Source organism: Notothenia coriiceps, unplaced genomic scaffold (genome assembly GCF_000735185.1).
Source record: "Notothenia coriiceps isolate Sejong01 unplaced genomic scaffold, NC01 NC01_scaffold00014798, whole genome shotgun sequence".
In the NCBI taxonomy this organism is placed as follows: Eukaryota; Metazoa; Chordata; class Actinopteri; order Perciformes; family Nototheniidae; genus Notothenia; species Notothenia coriiceps.
The window spans coordinates 53,244-76,020 of record NW_011347499.1 but is presented as its reverse complement, the minus strand read 5'-3'; the positions used below and the strand labels follow the sequence as shown (position 1 = coordinate 76,020).

Below are 22,777 nucleotides of genomic sequence, written 5' to 3'. Positions count from 1 at the left end.
TTTAGTGGTCAGATAATATCAACTTTGGACCATCCAAATGTGTGTTATTGACGGCAGACAGGATTTTGAATAAGTCTTCTGTGTCCTCAATGACTTAAGTTTATATTAAAACTGTCAACAGCAGTACTTACCTTGGGAAAAGCATTGTTCTGTTGAAGGAAATCAGCAATAGCCACAACATTTGTTTTTTTGTCTAAATCATTTTCAGGGTTAAAACACCATATGGGCAGGGGGCGGTTATAATTTGGGAGGGGAAGGGGGGGTCATTCAGGTGCTAGTCCCACCAGTCAAAGTAGCATTCAGTAAACATTACAGAGGGACTGAGGTGCAATGTAACAGCGCTGTGTGATAGACAGAAAAGGCCTTTTCTTCTTAACTCAGCCTTCAGCAACGTTTTAACCAACCAGAGCGGCCATCTTGACTCTGTTTAATTTACAACTGGCCAATCAGCATGAGGGCTCCTCTGTCTAGCTCCACTGCGAGGTCCTTCCCATTCCCGATGCTAAGCTAAGGTGCTAATGCTTACAGTATCTGCTGCCATGCGGTTGGAAATCGCAGTGGAGACACTAGCGCCATGCAAACTGTTCACATAAGTCATTCATCTGTTGCTACCAGGACACTCGTTTCCAAGGAAAGGCTAACGTGTCATGGTGCTATTATGGGTCGTGTTCGGGCTCATCATTTTGATATTATTTCCTCTAACTGCACTGCAAAGGACTCTGGGGCATACTGTAGAACAGTGCATTGCATCCAAGGTTCGGTCTTTGTGCCATGCGTGCACGCGAGAGACAGATAGGGGGGAGAATAATGAGGGCAGAGTGGGAAGAACAGGGGTTGTGGGTAAAAGGGGCGGTGCAACATTCAGTGCCCATCTCCACCGTGAGTAAATCAGGAGAGGGCTGGAGGTCGGGCAGTGAAGGACTCACCCACACCGGGCTCGTTCAGCGCGCTGTAGCGTTCCCTCAGGGCGAGGGGGGTCAGGGTCCGCCTGCGCTCCTCACTTCCAACAACCTAATAATTAAACCAAGAACAACATTCAATTATATTTAATGTCAAAGGCGTCAATAATGAATCACTTCTTAAACTTGTTTAGCCAACTGTTAGATTCGGCGGACTGCTGATACAATAAAGATACATAAATATGAGCATGTATTAATATATAAAATATTTGTACACGTGTATTTGTCATTTCTAAAGGACTATCCTGTCTTAACAATATTTTGGGTTTAATGCAGAGCAGAGTATCCAATAAACCTTAAAGATACAGGCAACTCCAGACCTTAAAAGCAGTCCGTCAATTCAACAAATGAATAATCCTTAAAACTATCGTATATTTTTAACAATCGAAATTGGTCCATCTGTTTTCATCTCGGGGAACCGCCACATTAAAGGGGAGGCGGTAAATGGGTAAAGCAATTCAACAATGTTTGAAATTGATCAGCAATCAACAATTATCTAAATGAGTTTTACTCTTATGTTAAAGTTAAAATATACTGTAGATATGCAGTGCGTTCATTAATCTTGCAATAAAGCATTCAGCATTTCAAATTTTGGAAATGTTTCAAACACATTTCTTCACTAGTATTACGTATAATATTCAGTATAGTCCAACTTTCATCTGGCCAATCATGTTTGGCAAATAATGGCTCACGAAATCCTGCCTCAGACACACAATTGGTAAGACTGGCACAATAGCAAAGTATTGTTTTAAACCTTTGAGATGAACTGAGAACTTATTTGGATGAAGAAACTAGGTAAACTGAAGACATAAAAGAGTTCTTACCTTGACACAGGGTGGCATGGTTATGTTTAGGTTACACAGAACGTGCTGTGTGTCCTCGTACTTGGTGCACTTCCGCAGAAAGGAGAGAAACCCATTGGCTTCCTTGTTACTATCTCTGACCTAACAGGGAAAAAGAGAAAAGGCCAACAGAGAGAAGAGAGAAGAACAGAAAAATGGAGAAGAAAAAAATACCAAGAGGAGTAATGGAAGAGAGAAGGGTGAACAGTAGAGTTAAAAAGAGATGGAGTAATGAAAGGGTAACGAGAGAAGAAAAGAGTGAAACAGAGCAAGAGAGGAGGAGGAGGAGGAGGAATAGAAAACAGATGAAAACGGGTATTAGAGTCGTCCGCCATGTCTGGAGCATGTGGTGCAGTAACATGGGACGAGAAGCAGGGGGAAACAGGGATGGAAGCAGTCCACAGGCAGGCGAGAGGGAGAGATTTACCTGCACAGTTTACCTGGACGTCTGTCAGACCAGACAGTGACAGAGTGACCGTGAGAGGGAGAAAGAGAGACAGTGAGACAGACACGTACACACAGGCAAGGCCGCAAGATAGGAAGGCAGGCAAAGAAAGTGGGAGTCACACGACATGCAAACGATTACCAAAGAGAGCTGACAGGACGTAAGTAGGTAAGTTGTTTGTTCCTTGGCTACGCCATAATGAAAGGGTTTTTATCATTTAGCTGAGGCTGAACAGCAGTGTGGTAAACTGACAGACACACAGAAACACTGATATACATATAGATGGATAATCAAATCAAATAAAGCAACACAATACAAACTTACATCAATACGATAACAGATATGAAGAGACGAGAAAAAGCAGACTGACTCAATTATTATATACTAGGATATGTTTGTAAGAATGGGTTTGAAAACATCACTGAAACACAGATTAGGTACAAAGCAATGACAACTATGATCTGAAAATGTACTTATTTTACAGTAATGCAACCTATACATTAGGGAGAAGGTTTATTATTCAGGGTTCATTCACTTTTTCACCAATGATTTTCAATGACTCTTCCATGACTTCTCCATGACCTTTACCTAATTTTTCATGATCAAAAGAATTACTCTTTCTCAGCAGTACCACTGAAAACGATATATTTTAACATGGAACAGGAAAATAAGGTCTGCATATGAGACATGTTGTGCCTATCTAAAACAAATCAAATAGGCTAACTAGCTTCTACACGCTAAAGCAACTTAAATCTCTCACCAGCAAAATACCTCATCAGTTAAATGCTATTTTACGTTTCATTACTATATGATACAGTATGTATTATCATTATAGTATTACTATTTCGGCAATTAGCTCAAATATAAATTATATTTGATGCAACTTTAGTTAAATTTCCATGACTTTTCCAAAACTTTGGGGAAAATATTGTTTTCCATAACTTTTCCAGGGCCTGGAATTTGCATTTTGAATTTCCATGACTTTTCCAGGTTTTTAATGACTGTACGAACCCTGATTATTACATATTCAGTTCAAATATATAATGAACCACACAAACCAGTGACACATTTGCTTGATTTGTCATTTGTGGAGGAAGAATGATTTGACAAACACGAAGAAGAATGGACCGGTAGACAAGTAATGTATCGATAAATCATTAATAGAAATCATCTTTACTGAAATACTTTCAAACTGTATGAATATATAGTGAGATAAGACTCAATGTGTAAGTAGAATGATTATGCGTCTAGTCTATTTTCAGGTGTATTTCACTTTCTTGGCGTGGTGTAGCTGATTGTATTTGGAGTAGAAAGCGCCGACTGTTATTTCAACTTTAACATGCTAATGGTGAGAGACTGCCTGATAGGAATGACAGCGGAAAGCACAGAGACCACCGTATGGACAGGTTGTGTGGGTGCTCAAGAGGACTAACTGCCGAGAGGATTCTTGAAAACACTGGTCACACATAACCACAGTACTGTAGGAATACGTAGAGAGTGAGAGAAAAGCAGGCGTGTGATTGGTCGGATAGAGACAGACCTTGACGGAGACGGGCAGCCGGTTGTCTCTGAAGGCCTGGAAGCTGAAGCTGCGAGGCTGCTGCGTGGCCTTCCTGATGGGCACCAGGTTTCCGGAACATTCTAGGTGCAGCGGCATGCCCTCCATAAGCTGGGGGAAGTTTTTAGTAGATGTTAACGGGTACAGGATTAAAGCTGAACCGTTAAGTTGATCAGTCGACATAATGGCAATACTATTTTGATTTATCGATTCATCCTTTCAGTCATTTTTCAAGCAGAAATTGATACAATACTTGGATTCAAGCCTCTTTTCTTTGTCATATAATATATTTGTTGGGTATTTGATCAAACAAGAAGGCCACTTCATAGACTTTGATTGTGTACTACTTGAAATAATGAATGGCGGATCAATCGATAAAGAACATAATCAGTAGTTGCAGCCCTAGACAAGATAAATCATATCATATCAGCAATGGAGTCTAATCGTTCTTTTAAACAGCCAGTGTGGATCAATATCTTAAGACACAAACTCCTACTCCTCTGCATTGAAGAACACTCTCTAATTCCAGGATCATGTCTCAAAGATGGAGACGTTTTGGAAGCAATGCCAGCAGTAGTGTTAGTGTCTTTTCTCTTTAGCATGCTTCTTGCATCATCTTATGCTATTGACTTTTTAGTAGCTACAATTCAACTTTATTTATGGATATCATTCTTTCGAAACTATCAATTGCTCAAAAGTGGGCCGATACATATTTTTCCCATGTTAAGGGTTATGAAAATGCAATACATTTGAATAAGCCCTCCTTGCTTTCCTCAACACTTTTCCCTTTTTGTGACCTTGGCAACATCTTGCTTTGCCACTGTGCTGACCTCTATGTCTCGACTGCGGGCCACTTCGGTGAAGTTTTCATGCAGCTCCAGTGTTTTGTCCATCTTGTCATCTGTCATGCAGTAACAACGCAAGCGTCCCTCACGTGCTTCATTCATCTTAGCAAAAACAACAAACTTGGCCATATATGGAACAGCCATCAACTCGCGGTACAGCAAATTGGCAAAGGTCACTGCCTCTGCCGTGCGCGGACAGTCTGCCAGCCAGAATCTAGATAAGGTAGGAGAAGATAAATAAGAAGTGTGCAAAGGGAGCAGGGAAAGCTGATTGGTAATGCGTTTGTTTTGAGTTCCGCTGAGGGGCTCACCTTGCAGAAACGTTGGTGGTGAAGTTGGCACAGCTGTGTGCGTACATTAGCTTCGTGGTTCCAGTGATGTCTTCCCACTGAGCTGGAGCTGTGCCACCTGAGAGATAATAGCTACATTGTGTCATTCATGTAAGGACAAAAGACAGCAAGACGGTCACCCCCCACAGGGTGAGCAGGACATATTAACCTTCGTATTACACGGCTACTTAGAAACAAAAAACCTGAATTTCGACATAAAATATTGATTACAACCTGATTTTATTGAATAATAATGATTGTATTGCTTCTGCTAAGAAAAAACGGTCCATTCTAGTACCAATGGCTGAACTGCACACACATTTAAAAATGAATATTCAAAAAGTATGGTAAAGGAAAACTAATGTTTTTTTTTTTACCACAGCTGATCATACATTGACCGGACTTCTTTCCGCGGATTGATATGAATGCACACAGTCCCTCAATCAGAGTAGCCATAGCAACAGTCTGTTATCAAAAAAGAGCAGACTGCTGAATATCCAAATTGACCAATCAGAATTAAGTATTCAACTAAGCCGTGTAAAAAGCAAAAAATAAAACATGTACAAATACACCCTTTTGCAGCACATTAGACCAATCCAATAAATCCAAAATAAAAATAATGTTGAAAGGTCATGTGGCTCCTACCGATGACACTGCAGAGGAGGCGCAGGCTGGTGGTGTCGCCCTCCCCAGCATCTCGAGGACTCTCCCGCCAGGATGGCGGCAGAGGGATGCGCAACCCGATTGGACGGTGGAATTTGCGTCGCCGTGGTTCGATGGTGACAACTGGGCTGAAGGTCGCCTGGTTGCCAAGCTGCTGAGTCAGCAGTTCATCGGGGATTGGCTGCGCCTGAGAAGTAAGTGGTGGAGGATAAGCTCGTTAAAAAGAAAGATGCACAAAAAAGGTAGTTTGAAGGAAATGGAGGTCAAGAAGGCTGGGGGGAAGAGAAGCACAAACACAATATAAAACGGCAGGAAGTACAGGTAGGTGTTTCTAAAGGAGTGTGCAAAGGCAGGGAATAGAAGTAAGGGGAGGATACAAAAAGAAAATGTGCAATTGACTGAAACATGAAATCCACAGCCATACTCACACATGCAACCAACTCATATTTCACACCTGACCCAGCTCAGATCAGTGCATCAGCTCGGTCAGTGTGGCTCACAACTTAAATCAGGCAACTGAGGAGTGATGAATGGCTGGATCAAAAAGGAAAAACATAAACAGAGCAGCATAAGGCAAAGCAAAGACTCTGACCCATGCAGGTTCCTGAAATAACATCAGTGCTGTGACCAATCAGTGCTCTGACGGACAATGTGAAATGTAAACAATGTGAAGTGACCAAAAATAAAAAATGTGGAGAACCCATAATCCGTCATAATCTCCACAAAAACAAAAAAGGCAGTCAGCATGAGTTAAACCAAGTTCCTGTATGTGTGTCTGCGGACAGTCAAACACACATTTGCAGACAGACACCCTGTACGCATGCTAATTTAGAAATGGTGCAGTATGACATGACACAATGTGATATATCTCAGGTCTAGTTTTGGCTACTTTATGCTTTTTATAGTCTTTAAAAAGACCCTTAATATGTCAGTGTAATTTAAAAGAGTTTTGTTAATTTTACACGATGCATTGTTGGAACAAAAAGGTGATGCCACTTACTTCAAGGCAGCAATCAGAGTTTAGCGACGTTTGAAATGAAACATGTTGAGTGGACGTTTGTTAATGTTGTCAGCACAGTCAGTAAAATGAGTTTGTCAGCGTTAAACTCTGGTTTACCCTGATTTTCTTCCAACATGTAAACTTAGATTTTTGCTGATGTAGTCATGACTTTTTAATGTCACAAAGAAATTAAAAAAAAGGTGCTTCAAACCTATGACATAACACGAATCTAAGAGGAAGAGGTTAATGTTTAAAATAGTAAATAACCATACCACTGTTTTTGAATATTTTAGACATTTAGTACAAATAAATACAAAATATTTGACATTCTGGTGACCAGTTGCTAAGGCATTTCAACATCCTTTAGATGTTTCATAATTTTCTTTTTTTGGAGTTGTTGGATTCAGATCAGGTTCAGCTAAAGATTTGTAGTAAATACTGGATACACAAATACAGGGGCCGTTTCTCAATGTCGAGTATAGCTGCTGCAGAGCCACCATTTCAAGTATACTACGTCATCGAGTGGCACCGAATGCTGGGCATTTAACATGCATTTAAACAGTCCTTCGGCGCCACTCGATGACGTAGTATACTTAAACAGTGGCTCTGAAGCAGCTTTACTCGACATTGAAAAACGGCCAGAGTCTAAAATGGATTGGCTGCCTGTTGCGTTCGCAACAACTGATAGAATAATTCATGAACTTTGTTCAAACAGCAAGATTGAAGCACACACTCAGTCTCAATGATGGATAGCACGGCTCAAACATATTTAGGCCTGTCGTTTGTCAAACAGACAGATCATCAACTTCAGGATATGGAACCTGTCAACTCTCCACAGCGCAGCACAGACTGAAGGTAAACTCGTTGGCACGGACCATTAAGTCACACACTGAGAGTCAGCTGTTTTGTACTTCAAACATCTGTTCTCTGTAATTGATCAAAAGCAGCCGATTGTCTCAGTTCTGCGAGCAAAGCAACAAACACCTAAGCTAATCAAAAAAGCTCTACAGGATCTTTAATGTCATGTTTTTAAATGTGCAATCCACTCTCCTCTTGTTCATTCCTTCCATCTCCTCGTCTTACCTGCAGCCCCAGTCTCACTCTCTTGGTGACGGCCGTCTCGGGAAAAATGGCCTCGACTCGTGGCACTAGCTTACTGGTCAACCGAGCGCCCTCTGGACCAATCAGATCGCTCTCCTGCTGAATGCGGGAGACCACGGCAAAGTAGAGGGGGAAGTCAGTGGAGATGATCCGACGGATTCTCTTCTTGTCCAGCTCATCGTGATTCTCGAGGTCTACGCACAGGAAGAGGAAGGAGACACAGAGGGATCCATGGTAAGAGGAGAGTTAATTTCAGTGTAATAATGGGTTTCCATGTGAGAAAAAGTGCACTTCTGTGTTCTTCCATAGTATTCCCATAAAAAAGTATCCCCTCTCCTTCCTGTGCCTTTGCTCTGGAGCTCCAGGGTCATACATCAAGATTAGGACTGTCTTATCTGTCGCCGTGCAAGGTCTCAGGAACAGTCATTAGTTACATCGTACTGACCTTCATCCATGCCATTCAGGATAGTTTCCAGCACTTCGTCACCATAGCGATTGCGATGCTCCTTCCAGACCGAGCCGTTTTCGCTGCGGAGGACCACGAGCTCCCGGTCCCCTCGGCCCAGAGAGGCAAAGTGAGGGATTTCTACTATCACTGGCCTGTGAGAGAAAACAAAAACTGAATGAAAATCATGGTTTGAATCAGGTTTCAGGCTTTTTCTGTTCATTTGGGATGTAAAAGCACTCTGATCACCAGGAAAAGCGCTATATAAATAACATGTATTATTATATATGTAATCTAGTTCAAACCGAAACATTGGATTGTGTTACTGTTGCATGGATTGTACAATCATTTACAGCCTTGTGCTGAGATATACAGAGCCATGATTGTCCACTAGATGGCATCCTAACCATAAGCTTGTCATTTATATTACACATTTTTGTCATTATCTTACAATAAAATCCAGTTCAAGTTATTGTTACCTCTAGTGTCAGTCTCATTTGGAATTTGGGATGCATTTCCAGCATATCTTACAATAACACATTTTTTATAAAAATTGCAGGAAACTAAACAAGTAAATATTTAACAGAAAACATATGATATTATTACATTTCTTTAATATTATTATGAACACAAAAAAATTAAAAAAGCATCCATATCCTATCTAGGTACTGCCACATGCTAAACATAAACGCACATACAGGCTGACCCAGAACAAATAAAATTGCTTCTAGGGAGGCCATAAAGCTGGAAAAACGTTGACTCACCCAAGGAACTGCATACTGGACGGCCCTAAGGAGATGATACGGCTAGCGAGCCCCTCCCCCTCCACCAGCGGAGGGGGCGTGGTCAATTTCAGAGGTTTGACCAGGCGGCAGGTGATGCGTGTCGGCGCGGTGCAGGTGCGCGGCGGGATGATGACTCGCAGGCCGTGATGTCTGCTGCCGCGCATGGAGCCTCCTCGAGCGTCCACCATGAAACTCACCAGGAAGCTGAGAGACAAACAATGACACGATGATTACATTTAAAAAAGGATTGCACGATCATTTAATCATCTTCAAATGATATGAAATGGTGATTAAGATGAATTTAGAGTTCAATAATGTCGGTTAGGAATATAACATTTAAGAATCAATACTGGGCTCTCCTCTGGGAAATTCTCCCCCTGAATGAGAGAGAAGACTTCATTCAGTAGTGTTCGGAATTGATCTGGTCTTGGTCTGTTTCAGGGTGATTAATAGAGGAGACACTCATTCGGTATGTGGGTGCCCTTTTCCTTTCATTGTTCTCAATGTGGCAGAGGAGGGCCGGCCATCTGGAGTGGCCCTGAAGTGCAGCAAGGATGACATCAAAGACCTAAAAAAAGAGCCCCATGCTGTTTGATCTTGCATTAGGCTGGCAGCCTCATACAGGGGTGTGCGTGTGTGTGCGTGTGTGTTTGTGTGTGTGTGTGTGTGTGTGTGTGTGTGTGTGTGTGTGTGTGTGTGTGTGTTGTGTGTGTGTGTGTGTGTGTGTGTGTGTGTGTGTGTGTGTGTGTGTGTGTGTGTGTGTGTGTGTGTGGCAGGGTGACTCTTCTCTCATGGTTTATCTTTGCTAATACCCTCACTTTATATTCTGCATTTTAAATGCTGACTCATTGTGCCGTGCATAAATTAAGACAAGGCAGATTAACATGATGCTGCTTTAACATTATGCATTTCTTAAAAAATGCCTTACTTTCATGTATTGAATGTAAATTACTGCTTTATTTTATTGCTATTTACCTATATTTTATTACGGTGTCCTTATATATATTTTACGTATGCACCATGGCATCAAGTCAAATTCCTCGTATGTGTGAACCTACCTGGCAATAAACCTGTTTCTGATTCTGATTTACAATCTAATCAAAGTGTAAACATTGTGACAGTTATGTTTTTTGTATGATCCTCAAGTGACCAACATGTATCTTTGATCTGTCATCGTCATAAACAGTGTAAATGCTGAATCTGTAATTATGGAGAACGGAGTATCTGTGCTTCAGTCTCGGCATCATTGATGTTTGGATGTCAAGGATGTCACAACTTTAGCAATGATGAATTATTGCTAAAAATGTGAATATGTTCCTCTGTTTTTTCTTTGTATAACTATCAATTATTATCTAATCAAAGTAAGTTAAAAAGGAGACCCCTGTCCTTAGCATACTTACATGTACATTCTGATAATCGTCCCCTTTATTTCATCTTCTCTGCCCTGCATGCATTTTATGAAGTACTTGTAATCTCACTGAGTCTGACAAAACCCCTGCTTCATGCTGAGCCTGACTAGCAGAATCAATCAATGACATATTTAAGTATTCCAAAAATGTGGATTAACAGGCAGCAACACGTTGTATTATCTGACCCGGTGTGAATGGGGCTGGCCACGGGGCTGACGTTGTCTGAAGTCTCTGTAGCCGGGCTGCTCGGGATGAGAGAGTCGTCATCGTACTCCTTTGGCAGGGGGATGGGGGTGTGCTGAGGGCGGAGAGCGGGAGAAAAAGACAGGCATGGGAAAATTGAGAAGCAATTAAATGACCATCAGTCAAAAGGCAAGCGCAGAGAAAGAAGCACAATCAACTGAGTCAGAGACAAGCTGAACAATAATGGATGGAAAGAGGCATAAACAGAACCAGAAAGAGAGAAAATTGAACCACAAAAGAAGACTTATTTTTGGCTTTCACAAATGAATAACTGTTTTCAATGGGAAAATGAAGCAAATGCTTACGAATGCTTAATATCACAAGCTAAGCCTACCTGATCCAGCAGTACAGTCTCCGGGGACACACAAGGGATTCTGGGAATACCAGGAGAGTAGGGCCTGCCGGGGAGGAAATGAAAATGATGTAAGACAAGAAACAGCTGACTTTTATTTGGCAATAAAAGATGGTTAGAGCAAATCTTCTCATGATTTAGGACAGAGATAATGTACTGTAAATGGCAGCCATTAAATGACCTATTTAACACCATTATATTTCAGCTGTTATGTTAAAAAATAAATAAAAACAGTTTCAACTTTCAACTGCAGTTTACTATACAGACATATGAGCACACAATGACTTACGATGTTCCCATGGCGCCCTCGAAGTCTCTGAAGGTTTTCTTCGGGGAGAGGAAGTCGTCATCCTGGTCCTTGAAGTCGTCAAGCTTCAAATAGCGTCCTCCATCCATCCCGAGCAACTCGTCTCCTGTGGGCCAAATGAAGAGATAAGAAAAAAGGAAAAGGAGCAAAGAGGGAAACAAATAGGCAAAGAAAAGGTTTCACATAAATAATTAAAGAGAAAAAAGGACGAGACCACGGGAATACAGGGCAAAATGATGCTGATCTCAACTCTCCATTTCTTCTACTAATTATTTTTGTCTATATGGAATTCACCTTATTCCCCTAATTGAAACTTTTTTTTGATAGTGACAGTATCTTGAACTGTGGTTGACCTCTCCACTTAGGTCAAAATAATGCCACTCGATTCAATTCCCAATAGGCGAAAGTTAATTGTAACACCACCATCCTTCCCATCACTTCACCTTAATGAATACCACAGAAAAAGAATGGCCACAAAGCGATGTTTTATTTCAACCGATTAAACCAACAACAACCAGAGCCGATGGAAACCAAAGGAGTGAAAGAATAGATTTGGTAAGACAGTGAATATTAACACAGTTTAGGACACTGCATGGACAGCACACTGCAAGCCACCTGGTGACAGCATGTTTTTTTGTGAGCATGCCTATTAAAGATGAAATCACATGTGGTGATGGTTGTGTCTGTGTAGGAGAAAATACCTCAGTTATTAAGGACGAATGGTGTTGAAATAATGATCATAACAACAATAAACACTTCACAAGACAGAGTTGTTTACAGACATTGAATAGGACAAGCTGTACAGGGAAACTCAAAAAATGTTAGAAGAAAAAGAAATACCATTAAACATCGAGAACAAAATAGATTAGAAATGAGTGTGTGAAAATGCTTTAATGTTAATTCTAACAAATATTTGATTAAAACCAGAAAAAGCGATTGAATAAGTGCCAACTGTGTGTGTCACAGCTGGGACGCAGCGTGTGTGCAATTTAGCTCATTGATCAATTAGTCTGTAAAAGGCAGGAGCACTCATTTTAAAAATGGCTCGATTGGAAGGCAGCTGTTTGTCTTCTAAAGACAGAAATACTGGAGTTCAGTCAATAATTAGTCCACCAACAGATGTGTATTGGTAAAAGGAAAACATGTCGTGACTACACGCTGATGAGAAAACAGACACATTTTGGAAATAAATCTCTGAGAACAGGGCTGGAGTTGAGAGTCAGAAGAACTGATTAAAAAGACACTTAGTGACACACAGAGAAAATGAGATTTGCAATGAAGGCACAAATTCACGAACCACCAGACTGGACAAGCCAGAGATACACACACAATCCTACCTAAAGTTAGCTGGGCAACCCCTACGAAGCAAATGGAAAAAGTGTTATAAACAGTCAAACATTTAAAAATGATCAACATTTACAAACTCATTAATAAGCCAGTGTACCTCCCATACAGTCTTCTTCAAAGTTTAAAATAAGGGTTCATAGTTGATTAACATAAGATATTTAAATCCTACCTTCGTCCTCTGACACATCCAGAATCTCATCTACTGTCTCAGGGAAACTCATGCGATGCTTCTCCGTGGTGATCTGTGCGGAGCAGGAGGAGGTGGAATTAGTCAGAGCGGAAAATAGTTGGAACTGCTGCTGCATTATATTTGCAAACTGAACCTGATCAAAAGACAACTATTTGATTGAACAGCTGAGTCACGATGTGTCAAGGCTACTCCTTGCGTACTGGTGTAACCATGTGAACCGTGCACGGCGTGTTGCTCACCGCGGAGACAGACTCCTCGGTAACCAGTTTGAGCACATCGATGACAGAGATGTAGCCCAGCCGCTTAGCGATACCCAGGGGAGACGTCCCATTCTGTACGGAGAGATGGGAAACAACACAATACATTATAGAGAAAAACACAACACAGCATCATCAGCATATACTGTAGGGATTAATGTTAACAGGAGACAACGGTGATACTCAGATGGCTGTCAGATTGCATGACATACATTCCCAAAGCATTTCATACTGATTACAATCACCACAGATTGGTTACACATCTTCATTTTAGACCAAAAAACATGTTACAAACCTTCAGGCCATTCTATAAGTGATGCACTCGAGTACAAAAGATGATATTACAGAACAGTATGCTGACTATCTCCTTTAAGAAAATGTAGGATGTGGTTTGATTGTAAGGGGGCATTTAGCAAAATGTGTGTGATCATGGTATTCATATGAGTTGGGAGCTGGTCAGATTTAAAAAATGACGGTTGACTAGTAACTTATATTTTTATCTTATTGTTTTACTAAATTCAAGTCTATCAAGCCATTTGAATCATGTTGTCAAAGGAGATTACAGAAAGTATGTCACATGTCAGATGCTTGCCTCCATAGCGTCCTTTGCTTTTAGTTTTCACATTATCTATAGGACGCCTGTTTATCTTGGCCAAGAGATCTGAGAGTGCAGGTACAGTGGGATTGAAGGGTGTAGAGAGGAAGATTGTATCTGAAAGAGGTATTCCTAAAAGTGTCTCACCGTGGTAATCTCATTGGGCAGCGCTCCATGTTTCAACAGCAGGGTGACTATGTCCGTGTGGCCCTGCTGAGCCGCCTGATGCAGGGGAGTGTAGCCCATCTGGAGGGGAAGAAAAAAGGAGGCAGGTCAGAAAGATGGAGAAACACAGAACAAGTATTTCCATCTATGATTATGGAATGCTAAAACCATCATGGTATGCTCCTCACACGGCTTATTTAACACATTGATGAAGCTTCACAGGACTAACGGGTAAACAAAAGACACTGAGATATATATATAATATGAAAGTGAGACGACGCTTACCCTCGTCTTGCAATTCGCATGGGCCTGCTGCTGCAGAAGAAACTTCACCATTTTGATGTTGCCATAGTGACAAGCCACATGCAGGGGTGTGTATCCCATCTGAGACACGACACAAGGGAGAGACAGGTGTAGAAATACTTGTGATTCCAAATAGTACAAAAAAGGCAGCTTTCTTATTCTTTCTTAAAGATATGAATTTTTTTACATCTTAAACACAGATGAGCTGCTTTGACTAGTTCACATTAAATATTCATTGATTATCATTCACTTGTTTAATACGGAAAATCCAATTATATGAAATTGCTAAACACTTCTCAGAGATAAGAGACTTAAAGCTGTGTCATGAATATTATATATGGAAACTATTAACGACAGAAAGCCCAAGTGAAGTCTGGCATATTCAGTCTATTGGCTGTCCCAGCAGGAGAAGACTACGTTAGGACACTGCCTCCTTAAGTGGAATAATCGATCTACTCTTCTCGTGTAATAATACCCGTTCTATCCTTGCGTGTACCAGAGGAGGCGGTGTCACTTACCCGTGACGCAGCGTGAACAGAAGCTCCCTGTTTGACCAACGTGTCAGCGATTCCCACATGACCTTCCTGAGCCACAAGATGCAGAGGGCTCAACCCGTTCTAAAAGACAGAATGGATAAAGGGAAGGGTTGTTTGTAATGGTGGAAAGATATGTAAATCCACTATTGCTTCGTTACGATCCATGGTAATACTTTACCTTGTTTCCCAGATTCACGTTGGCCTGTTTTGAGATGAGCAGCGCCACCATGTCGGGCCGCCCCTCCTGAGCAGCCAGGTGTAGGGACGTGATGCCTTGGAGCGACTCAGCGTTTGTTATCGCCCCGTTCTGCAGCAGACAACTTGCCACCTCCATCTGGTTCTGCTTGGCCGCTATGTGCAGGGCAGTGTAACCATTCTGAGGCGAGAAACGAGGACACACATACGAGTGGGCATCGCTTTTCTAAGCACTATTCATGTTTAATTTTAGATTACATGCTGTCAGTGCCACGGAGAAAATGGTTGTTATGTAAGGTACTGTATTTCCACGTATCACACACACTCATTTGGCCTGTGTGTCGCTGTGCACGCACACACAGTAGTGAGCATCTTACTCGGGCAGTGCTGTGTGCAGATCCTCCCTTGCTGACCAGGAGTCTAACAACATCCAGGTTGTTGTGATGGACTGCCACATGAAGGGGTGTCAGACCGTTCTGTTAAACACACACATGTACACGTATATAGACACACACACACGCAAAAACATGTATATATGAAACACATACCGTGATAATATACACATCCAAAAATGCTGCTATTTGGTTACACTTCAGGCTCTTTAAAGGTGTGTAAAAAGGACTGTATTGTGTGTGTGTGTGTGTGTGTGTGTGTGTGTGTGTGTGTGTGTGTGTGTGTGTGTGTGTGTGTGTGTGTGTACTTCAGGGACTGTCTCACCTTCCCAGCAGCGTTAGGGTTGGCCCCTCTCTCCAGGAGGAGCTCGGCCACGTCCACCTTCCCGTATTTAGAGGCCACGTGGAGGGGAGTGAAGCCTTTCTGCTCAAAAGAAAAAGCATTCTGTCATTATATTCTCTGTTGTTGGAAAAAACAAACAGAAAAGGCATTTTTTTTCTTTCATCAGTATTAGGTTTGACCTAGTAGGACTTCATTCACAATAATACCCAACATAAATAATAGTCTGTTTGATAGAATGAGACCAGAATTAAATATAAACAAGCATAGAAAGGTACCTGATGCTGCTAAAGTGGAATACTAACAGTAAGATCTCCGAGCACAAAACAAAACATGTTTGCCTTTAGTAGTTTCTAACATAGTTCAGTTGAGGCTATTCTTGCAGTAATGCATTATTGCACATTACGAAGCCATACCTTTGTCATCTTGACCTGCTGTGCCCCAGCGTCCAACAGGATCCGGATGGTGTGGACGTGTCCCTCCCGTGCAGAGATGTGTAGGGGCGTGTGGCCCGCAGTAGTAGCTGCGTCGGGGCTGGCTTTGTGCTCAAGAAGCAGCTTGACAAGTTCCTTGTGGCCCATGCGGGCCGCACAGTGTAGAGGTGTCTGATCATCCTGGACACAAGGAGAAAAAGAGAAATTAATATTTAAAACAGGGAAACAGATATCATTAAGTACAGGGCAATGGAGTCACACAGCTATCCAGACACCCTAATGCCTTCATTATGTGCTTTAGGTGGGCTTTATGAAACTTTCCCTGAAGTTTGAAAGCAGCAATTGCTTACAAACATTAAAGTTAGAAACACAACGTTTGTTTAGGGTTGTAGTAGCTTGTACCTTAGCTCTGGCATCCGCTTGTGCTGCGTTCTGCAGCAGGAACGCAGCCACTTCACAGTGTCCTGCCCTGGAGGCCATGTGGAGGGGAGTCTCCACTTTCTGATGAGGTTAAAAACAGACAACCGTCACTTAAATGCACAAAACTATTATGAATGTAACTGAGATTTTCAATTAACGCGTCAATTATTACGTAATCCTGAATATGATAAATGTGTAAACCAAGTCTGACACAGTTCTTCTTTAATATGAGCAAGATCTTTTTAAATCCACTCTATTCATATCGGGGCTCATAGTTCAAAACACTGTCCATTCATTTCAGTGATTAAGAAACAATTAACAGGATTTACTTTCATTGCTTAATCCATTTCTGGCTAATTGTTTAACGTGTGGCCTCCGAAATGAATCTTCCCATGTAATAAATTATTGAATTAAGTGTGGAATTAATTCTCAATAAAAAAGTTGTAATGTGGGACAGTCATTTAGAGAGAAGAGAAAATGAAGTTTATGGGTAAAAAAAAGAAGGGTTCTCACCACATTGGAAGCATTAGGTGAAGCCCCTCTCTGCACCAGGTTCTTCACTATGTTCAGATGGCCCATGAATGCTGCTACATGAAGAGGAGTGAGACCAGACTACACACACACACACACACACACACACACACACACACACACACACACACACACACACACACACACACACACACACACACACACACAGGTCACTAGAGCTCTATATCAAAGCATTATAACAAACTAAAGCGACATTCTAGTTCTTTAGCCTCATCTGAATGACACATGTTCTGCCAACGCTGGAGCGTAAATGTTCATGTAAGAAGCACAAACAGAGAAAAGTGCAAAATAGAAATAACCAGGAGTGCTTTATGAGGGCACTTGAGTGAACACTTTTCTTTCCGTTAGAAGAGCGTGTCCCTGGTGGTCACATTGTCTCACCTCTGTGACAGCTTCTAGGGAAGCGGAGTGCTTGAGCAGCAGGTCCATGGACCGCATGTGGTTCTTCTTGCAGGCAATATGGAGAGGTGTGAAGCCATTCTGGAAACATAAGGAAATATCTCTGAAAATGTTTCTTTGGTGATAATCTAATCTAATAATAATAATACATTATATTTATATAACGCTTTTCTACAACTCAAAGACGCTTTACAGTAAGAGGGAGGGTAGACAAACAAGGACAGGCAAACACATGAATATAGTAAAATAAAATAAACAGAAAAGGCAGTCAAGAGGAAGTTGATTGAGAGGGGGGAGGGGGCTTATGGGTAGACAGAGCTGAAAAGATGTGTTTTGAGGCGGGACTGAAAGACTGTGAGGGACTCAGAGTCACGAAGATCTTTAGGGAGGGGATTCCAGAGCCTAGGAGCTGCCACTGAGAAGGCTCTGTCCCCAAAGCTGCGGAGTGTGGATGTGGGAAATGGGAATGGATAATATAGTGTATACAATATATTGATTGAATATTGAATTCACTTTAAAGTGGGCGTAAAAGATACATGTTCCTATTATCACGAGGAGCAACATAGAGGTGGAATAAAATCCAAGGTCAATAGGTCATAGATGGGTGATAAAAGGTGCTTCCGCATTTCGCAGCACAATGTTTTTGCTGTCTTTGTTTGTAATATTTCTACAGAGCCAGGACTTTTTATCAGCACAAGTGCACACTAGCAGACCAGGACAAGATACCAGCTGAATGTGAAAGAAGTGTATTTTTTAAGGATCAGACTATTAAACCAGTGCTTAATACGTTATGCAGACGTGCCGCTACAACTGATTCAATCTTAAAATATAAATACATTTTATATATATATATATACAGTGGGGCAAAAAAGTATTTAGTCAGCCACCAATTGTGCAAGTTCTCCCACTTAAAAAGATGAGAGAGGCCTGTAATGTTCATCCTAGGTATACCTCAACTATGAGAGACAGAATGAAAAGAAAAAAAATCCAGAAATTCACATTGTCTGATTTTTAAAGAATTTATTTGAAAACTATGGTGTAAAATAAGTATTTGGTCACCTACAAACAAACAAGATTTCTGGCTCTCACAGACCTGTAACTTCTTCTTTAAGAGCCTCCTCTGTCCTCCACTTGTTAACTGTATTAATGGCATCTGTTTGAACTTGTTATCAGTATAAAAGACACCTGTCCACAACCTCAAACAGTCACACTCCAAAGGACACCAGAAACAACATTGTAGACCTGCACCAGGCTGGGAAGACTGAATCTGCAATAGGTAATTAGCTTGGTGTGAAGAAATCAACTGTGGGAGCAATTATTAGAAAATGGAAGACATACAAGACCACTGATAATCTCCCTCGATCTGGGGCTCCACGCAAGTGATGATTTGAGAAACACTGCGCTAGTTGATTGTCAAAGGGGGAGCCTCATTGCGGGGGAAAAAAATTAATCCATTTTTTTATTTTATTTTCCATTTTTATTTTGTAATCATCTCGCGACCCCTACTCGGGAGGCCCACTTTGGGAACCCCTGCTCTAGAGGAGATCTGCATGGAGGAATGGGCCAAAATACCAGCAACAGTGTGTGAAAACCTTGTGAAGACTTACAGAAAACGTTTGACCTCTGTCATTGCCAACAAAGGGTATATAACAAAGTATTGAGATGAACTTTTGTTATTGACCAAATACTTATTTTCCACCATCATTTGCCAATAAATTCTTTAAAAATCAGACGTGATTTTCTGGATTTTTTTTTTCTCATTTTGTCTCTCATAGTTTAGGATGAAAATTACAGACCTCTCTCATCTTTTTAAGTGGGAGAACTTGCACAATAAGTGGCTGACTAAATACTTTTTTCCCCCACTGTATATATATAATATTTCAATCAATAGTCAGTAGGCCTAAATCAGTCTGCACTGATTGGGGGTGATTCTTACAGTATCTGCTGTCCACAGCTGCTTTCAAATATGAAAAGCTCCTTTCAGCTCAGTAAATCACTGCACCTGCTGAATCAGCATCTTTTCTTGCTTTCCTTTTAGCAAAAGTAGCGTCTCATATCTTTGAAACACATTGCAGTGCAAACGCTATTCTGCGTCATTAATAACTCAACTATTTATGGGGATATTTGCTGAACAATCACAGCAGTTATATATACATAGTTTAACCTGAACTCTTTAGTGAGGAAACTCATGCGTTTTTAAAGGAAACACTTGAGATTCTCAGGGAAAGTTATGTTATTACATTTTTATACCCCTTCACATTCCTTCCCAGGCCAAATTGTTCATGTTTTGAGTGAAATAAATACATCCAGACCGTTTATCATAACAGATGGGTAAATTATACTTAAATAAGTACATTCTGAAATACATATTTGGACATAAAACAGTCACGTATGGCCTTCTTGATTGATTGTTGAATTCAACTTTGAGAAAGTAATCTATAGTAAACAACAAACATTAAAACAAACCCTACCAAAGCTCTTGCATTGGCTTTGGCCCCCTTGTCCAGAAGGACTTTGGCCATCCGGCTGTGACCGCAGTGGGCTGCTACATGAAGAGGGGTTAGGTGGTCCAGCGTGATGTCATCAATCTCAGCGTTGTACTGCAGCAGCTGCCGGACACAGTCCATGTGATCCCCCTGAGCTGACATGTGGATGGGGGAGAGACCATTCTGTAGGAGAGACAGAACGGGAAGAAGTTAGGGAGAGAGAGGGATGTTCATAAATCAGATACAGTCAGATAACATTTATTGTGTTCATGAAAGAGTCATTAGAGGGTATGTAATCAACACAGTGTGCTAAAAGTACTTGGAAATAATACTGGCAATGAATCTTGTAATGATGGTATTTGCTATGATGTAATTGCCTAGCATGCTCAGTAAACAGACCCACGAGTAAATCTTATTGATTTAAGATCATTATCCAAAATTGGATGAAAGTGTTTCAGTTTTTAACAATCTGCTTTATATGCTGATTTTCTGTTGGCCTTAGGAAAGTGTCCTACAAGATAGAATCTCACTAAGTAGAACATCTTAGATTGACCAAGAACACATCAGTGCTGAACAGTAAACCCTGAGGATCACTGCTGATATCCGAGCTTCTAAGGTTAGTGATGGCTGAAATGCAACCCCAGCGACTGCAGTTTTTCATCATCTACCTTGGTTTTAGCCTGGATGGGAGCACCGTGTTCCAGCAGGAACTCAATAATGCGAACATGACCGTTCCTGGCGGCACAGTGGAGAGGAGTCAGCTCATCCTACAATGAAAGAGGGACGAGGAGAGAAATTGGAAAATTACACAAGAGACAGGAATGAGCAAATCAGCAGAGAGGAAGACAGATGGGGGGGGGGTGGACTTTGGAAAGTGTAAGTGAGTAAATGCCAAAGGAGTGGAGCTGAGCAGAACACTACCTTTGTCACGGCATCAATCTGAGCTCCTCTGTCCAGCAGTAGTCTGACCATCATCACGTTGCCCCTCCTGGCGGCTATGTGAAGGGGCGTGATGCCGTTCTAGAGAAGAAGCGGAAGAAAGTCAGGTTTAATAATCATCATAAAGTCTAAAGACTGTTAATGTAAAGCATAATGGAAACTGATCTATTGACAAAACATGTATCTTAAAGAGGCCCTATTTTGCAAATTCTCAGGTTTCATATTTGTATTTAATGCTTCTACTGTCTCCATGCTTTAATGTTTAAAAGGTCTTTATTTTTCTCATGCTGCCTGTGCCTCATCACCTCTTTCACCCTCTGTCTAAAACCAGAGCCTTGGATTGGTTAGCTGGCCGGCTCTGTGGTGGTTGGTCAACCGCTTAGAGATGTCCCGCCCCTAAGTCTACAGTATCACGTACAATGAATCGGGGCGCTAGCCAATATAAGCGCAAGTGTTACGTAGTGATGTCTCGTGGACCACGCACATGGAACCTACGCCGGAAGTTGTGGCACAATTCCGTTGTACACACCGACGTTAACAGCAGCCCGCACGGCGACCGGCTCTGTCGTCCAGTGATCGAAGCGCCTTCTGGAAATGCTTCACAAGTCCGTCGGTACGCAAATGCGCTTAGCCTTAGTGAGACAAGTGACGGTACGCATTTCAGATGTTTGCCGCGAATGCATACCTGTTATGTGAACCCCTGTATATAACACACTATAGGAAAGGGAAAACTAAAAAATAACAATAGGGCCCCTTTAATATTCCTGTCTCCTTTAAGGTATATTTCTCTTTAAACACAATTTTTGAATCACGCCCATCATTCCTTTGAGACCTTGTGAGAAACTGACCTTGGGGGTGAAGTTTACATTGGCTCCTCTGTTCAGCAGCAGCTGGGCGACGCTCATGTTCTCATAGTGGGCTGCAATGTGGAGGGGTGTGAACCCAGTCTGCAGTGAAGGAGACATAGGAAAGAAGAAACAGTTTAAATAAGGATAATTACCATCTATTTATATCAATATTCAAAAACAGGGTGACAACAACTTGCAAGACACGGATTACATAATAGTTGGGGATATAAAGTTCGAAAGAACAGTCACACAATAGCCTAAAATATTCTATAAATGTCTGTTATGAGGATTATTTTTATAATGAATAGATATTTTTTCAGTGAGAAAGCTGTTGCATCTAGCTGTTCCTTTCCCTGGACTGTTTAATTCTCAATCAAGCAAATGACATTGTAATTGTATTGTTGCTGCTTATTAATCTTATTCTTTTTAGCTCGACACACTTCTCGATGAGTGTGTACCTTGCTGAGCACGTCCGGGTTGGGGTCGTTCTGCAGGAGCACAGCGGCGGTGCGCGTGTCGTCGTTACGAGCGGAGATGTGGAGGGCGGGGAGCCGGACCTTGCCCTTGGTGCCATAGTTGATGAGCAGTGCAACGACATTTTCATGGCCCTGCTGCAGAGCTACTGCGAGGGGAGTGAAGCCGTCCTGAGAGAGGAGGCAGCGAGAAACAGTATGGAGGTCATAACGGGGAAAAACGAGACAGGAATGGAGAAAAGGAGAGAAAATGGAGAATGCTATATTGTATGAGATATGATACAGTCAAAGATACAATATTCTCTAGCCTCATATGTTTAGTTGGCACCATCTGTGTTAGGTGCAAAATCCCATTCAAAACAGCTAATTTGAAGAGACACATACTGCTACAAGTACTTTATAATTTAAGCTGATTCCAGTCCATTAGTATAAATATAAATGAATTTATATACACATGTATTACATATGTCTTTGACATTAGACTGTCCTTTTCCTGTTAGGAATCATTTGAGTAGATCTGAGGTCACATATCTCTCCTTGAGAGGGGTCATTCTCTCCCAGTCACATAACATATAGACATGCTGAGCTGTCTGCCCAAAACTGATGAGTCAAGACTGACAAAG

The 22,777-nt window shown here is 41.5% G+C and overlaps 1 protein-coding gene across 6 annotated transcripts in view; it reads right to left on the bottom strand.

The window, feature by feature from the left end:
* ank1b (ankyrin 1, erythrocytic b) overlaps positions 1-22,777 on the bottom strand; it is a 74,541-nt gene that overhangs the window by 11,731 nt on the left and 40,033 nt on the right. For 5 of the 6 annotated variants that reach the window (XM_010774871.1, XM_010774866.1, XM_010774868.1 and 2 more), the window contains exons 6-35: positions 22,140-22,325; positions 21,682-21,780; positions 20,816-20,914; positions 20,563-20,661; positions 19,880-20,077; positions 17,391-17,489; positions 16,971-17,069; positions 16,440-16,538; positions 16,020-16,217; positions 15,589-15,687; positions 15,249-15,347; positions 14,855-15,052; positions 14,659-14,757; positions 14,123-14,221; positions 13,820-13,918; positions 13,060-13,152; positions 12,800-12,872; positions 12,621-12,641; positions 11,266-11,389; positions 10,959-11,022; positions 10,567-10,679; positions 8,952-9,176; positions 8,188-8,342; positions 7,725-7,936; positions 5,624-5,828; positions 4,961-5,057; positions 4,635-4,863; positions 3,787-3,915; positions 1,784-1,903; positions 927-1,011 (exon numbers count right to left, since the gene is read on the bottom strand). In XM_010774871.1, the coding sequence (XP_010773173.1) occupies positions 927-1,011; positions 1,784-1,903; positions 3,787-3,915; positions 4,635-4,863; positions 4,961-5,057; positions 5,624-5,828; positions 7,725-7,936; positions 8,188-8,342; positions 8,952-9,176; positions 10,567-10,679; positions 10,959-11,022; positions 11,266-11,389; positions 12,621-12,641; positions 12,800-12,872; positions 13,060-13,152; positions 13,820-13,918; positions 14,123-14,221; positions 14,659-14,757; positions 14,855-15,052; positions 15,249-15,347; positions 15,589-15,687; positions 16,020-16,217; positions 16,440-16,538; positions 16,971-17,069; positions 17,391-17,489; positions 19,880-20,077; positions 20,563-20,661; positions 20,816-20,914; positions 21,682-21,780; positions 22,140-22,325 (3,814 nt within the window). The remainder of the gene's footprint in view (positions 1-926; positions 1,012-1,783; positions 1,904-3,786; positions 3,916-4,634; positions 4,864-4,960; positions 5,058-5,623; positions 5,829-7,724; positions 7,937-8,187; positions 8,343-8,951; positions 9,177-10,566; positions 10,680-10,958; positions 11,023-11,265; positions 11,390-12,620; positions 12,642-12,799; positions 12,873-13,059; positions 13,153-13,819; positions 13,919-14,122; positions 14,222-14,658; positions 14,758-14,854; positions 15,053-15,248; positions 15,348-15,588; positions 15,688-16,019; positions 16,218-16,439; positions 16,539-16,970; positions 17,070-17,390; positions 17,490-19,879; positions 20,078-20,562; positions 20,662-20,815; positions 20,915-21,681; positions 21,781-22,139; positions 22,326-22,777) is intronic. The other variant, XM_010774870.1, reaches the window with a different exon arrangement.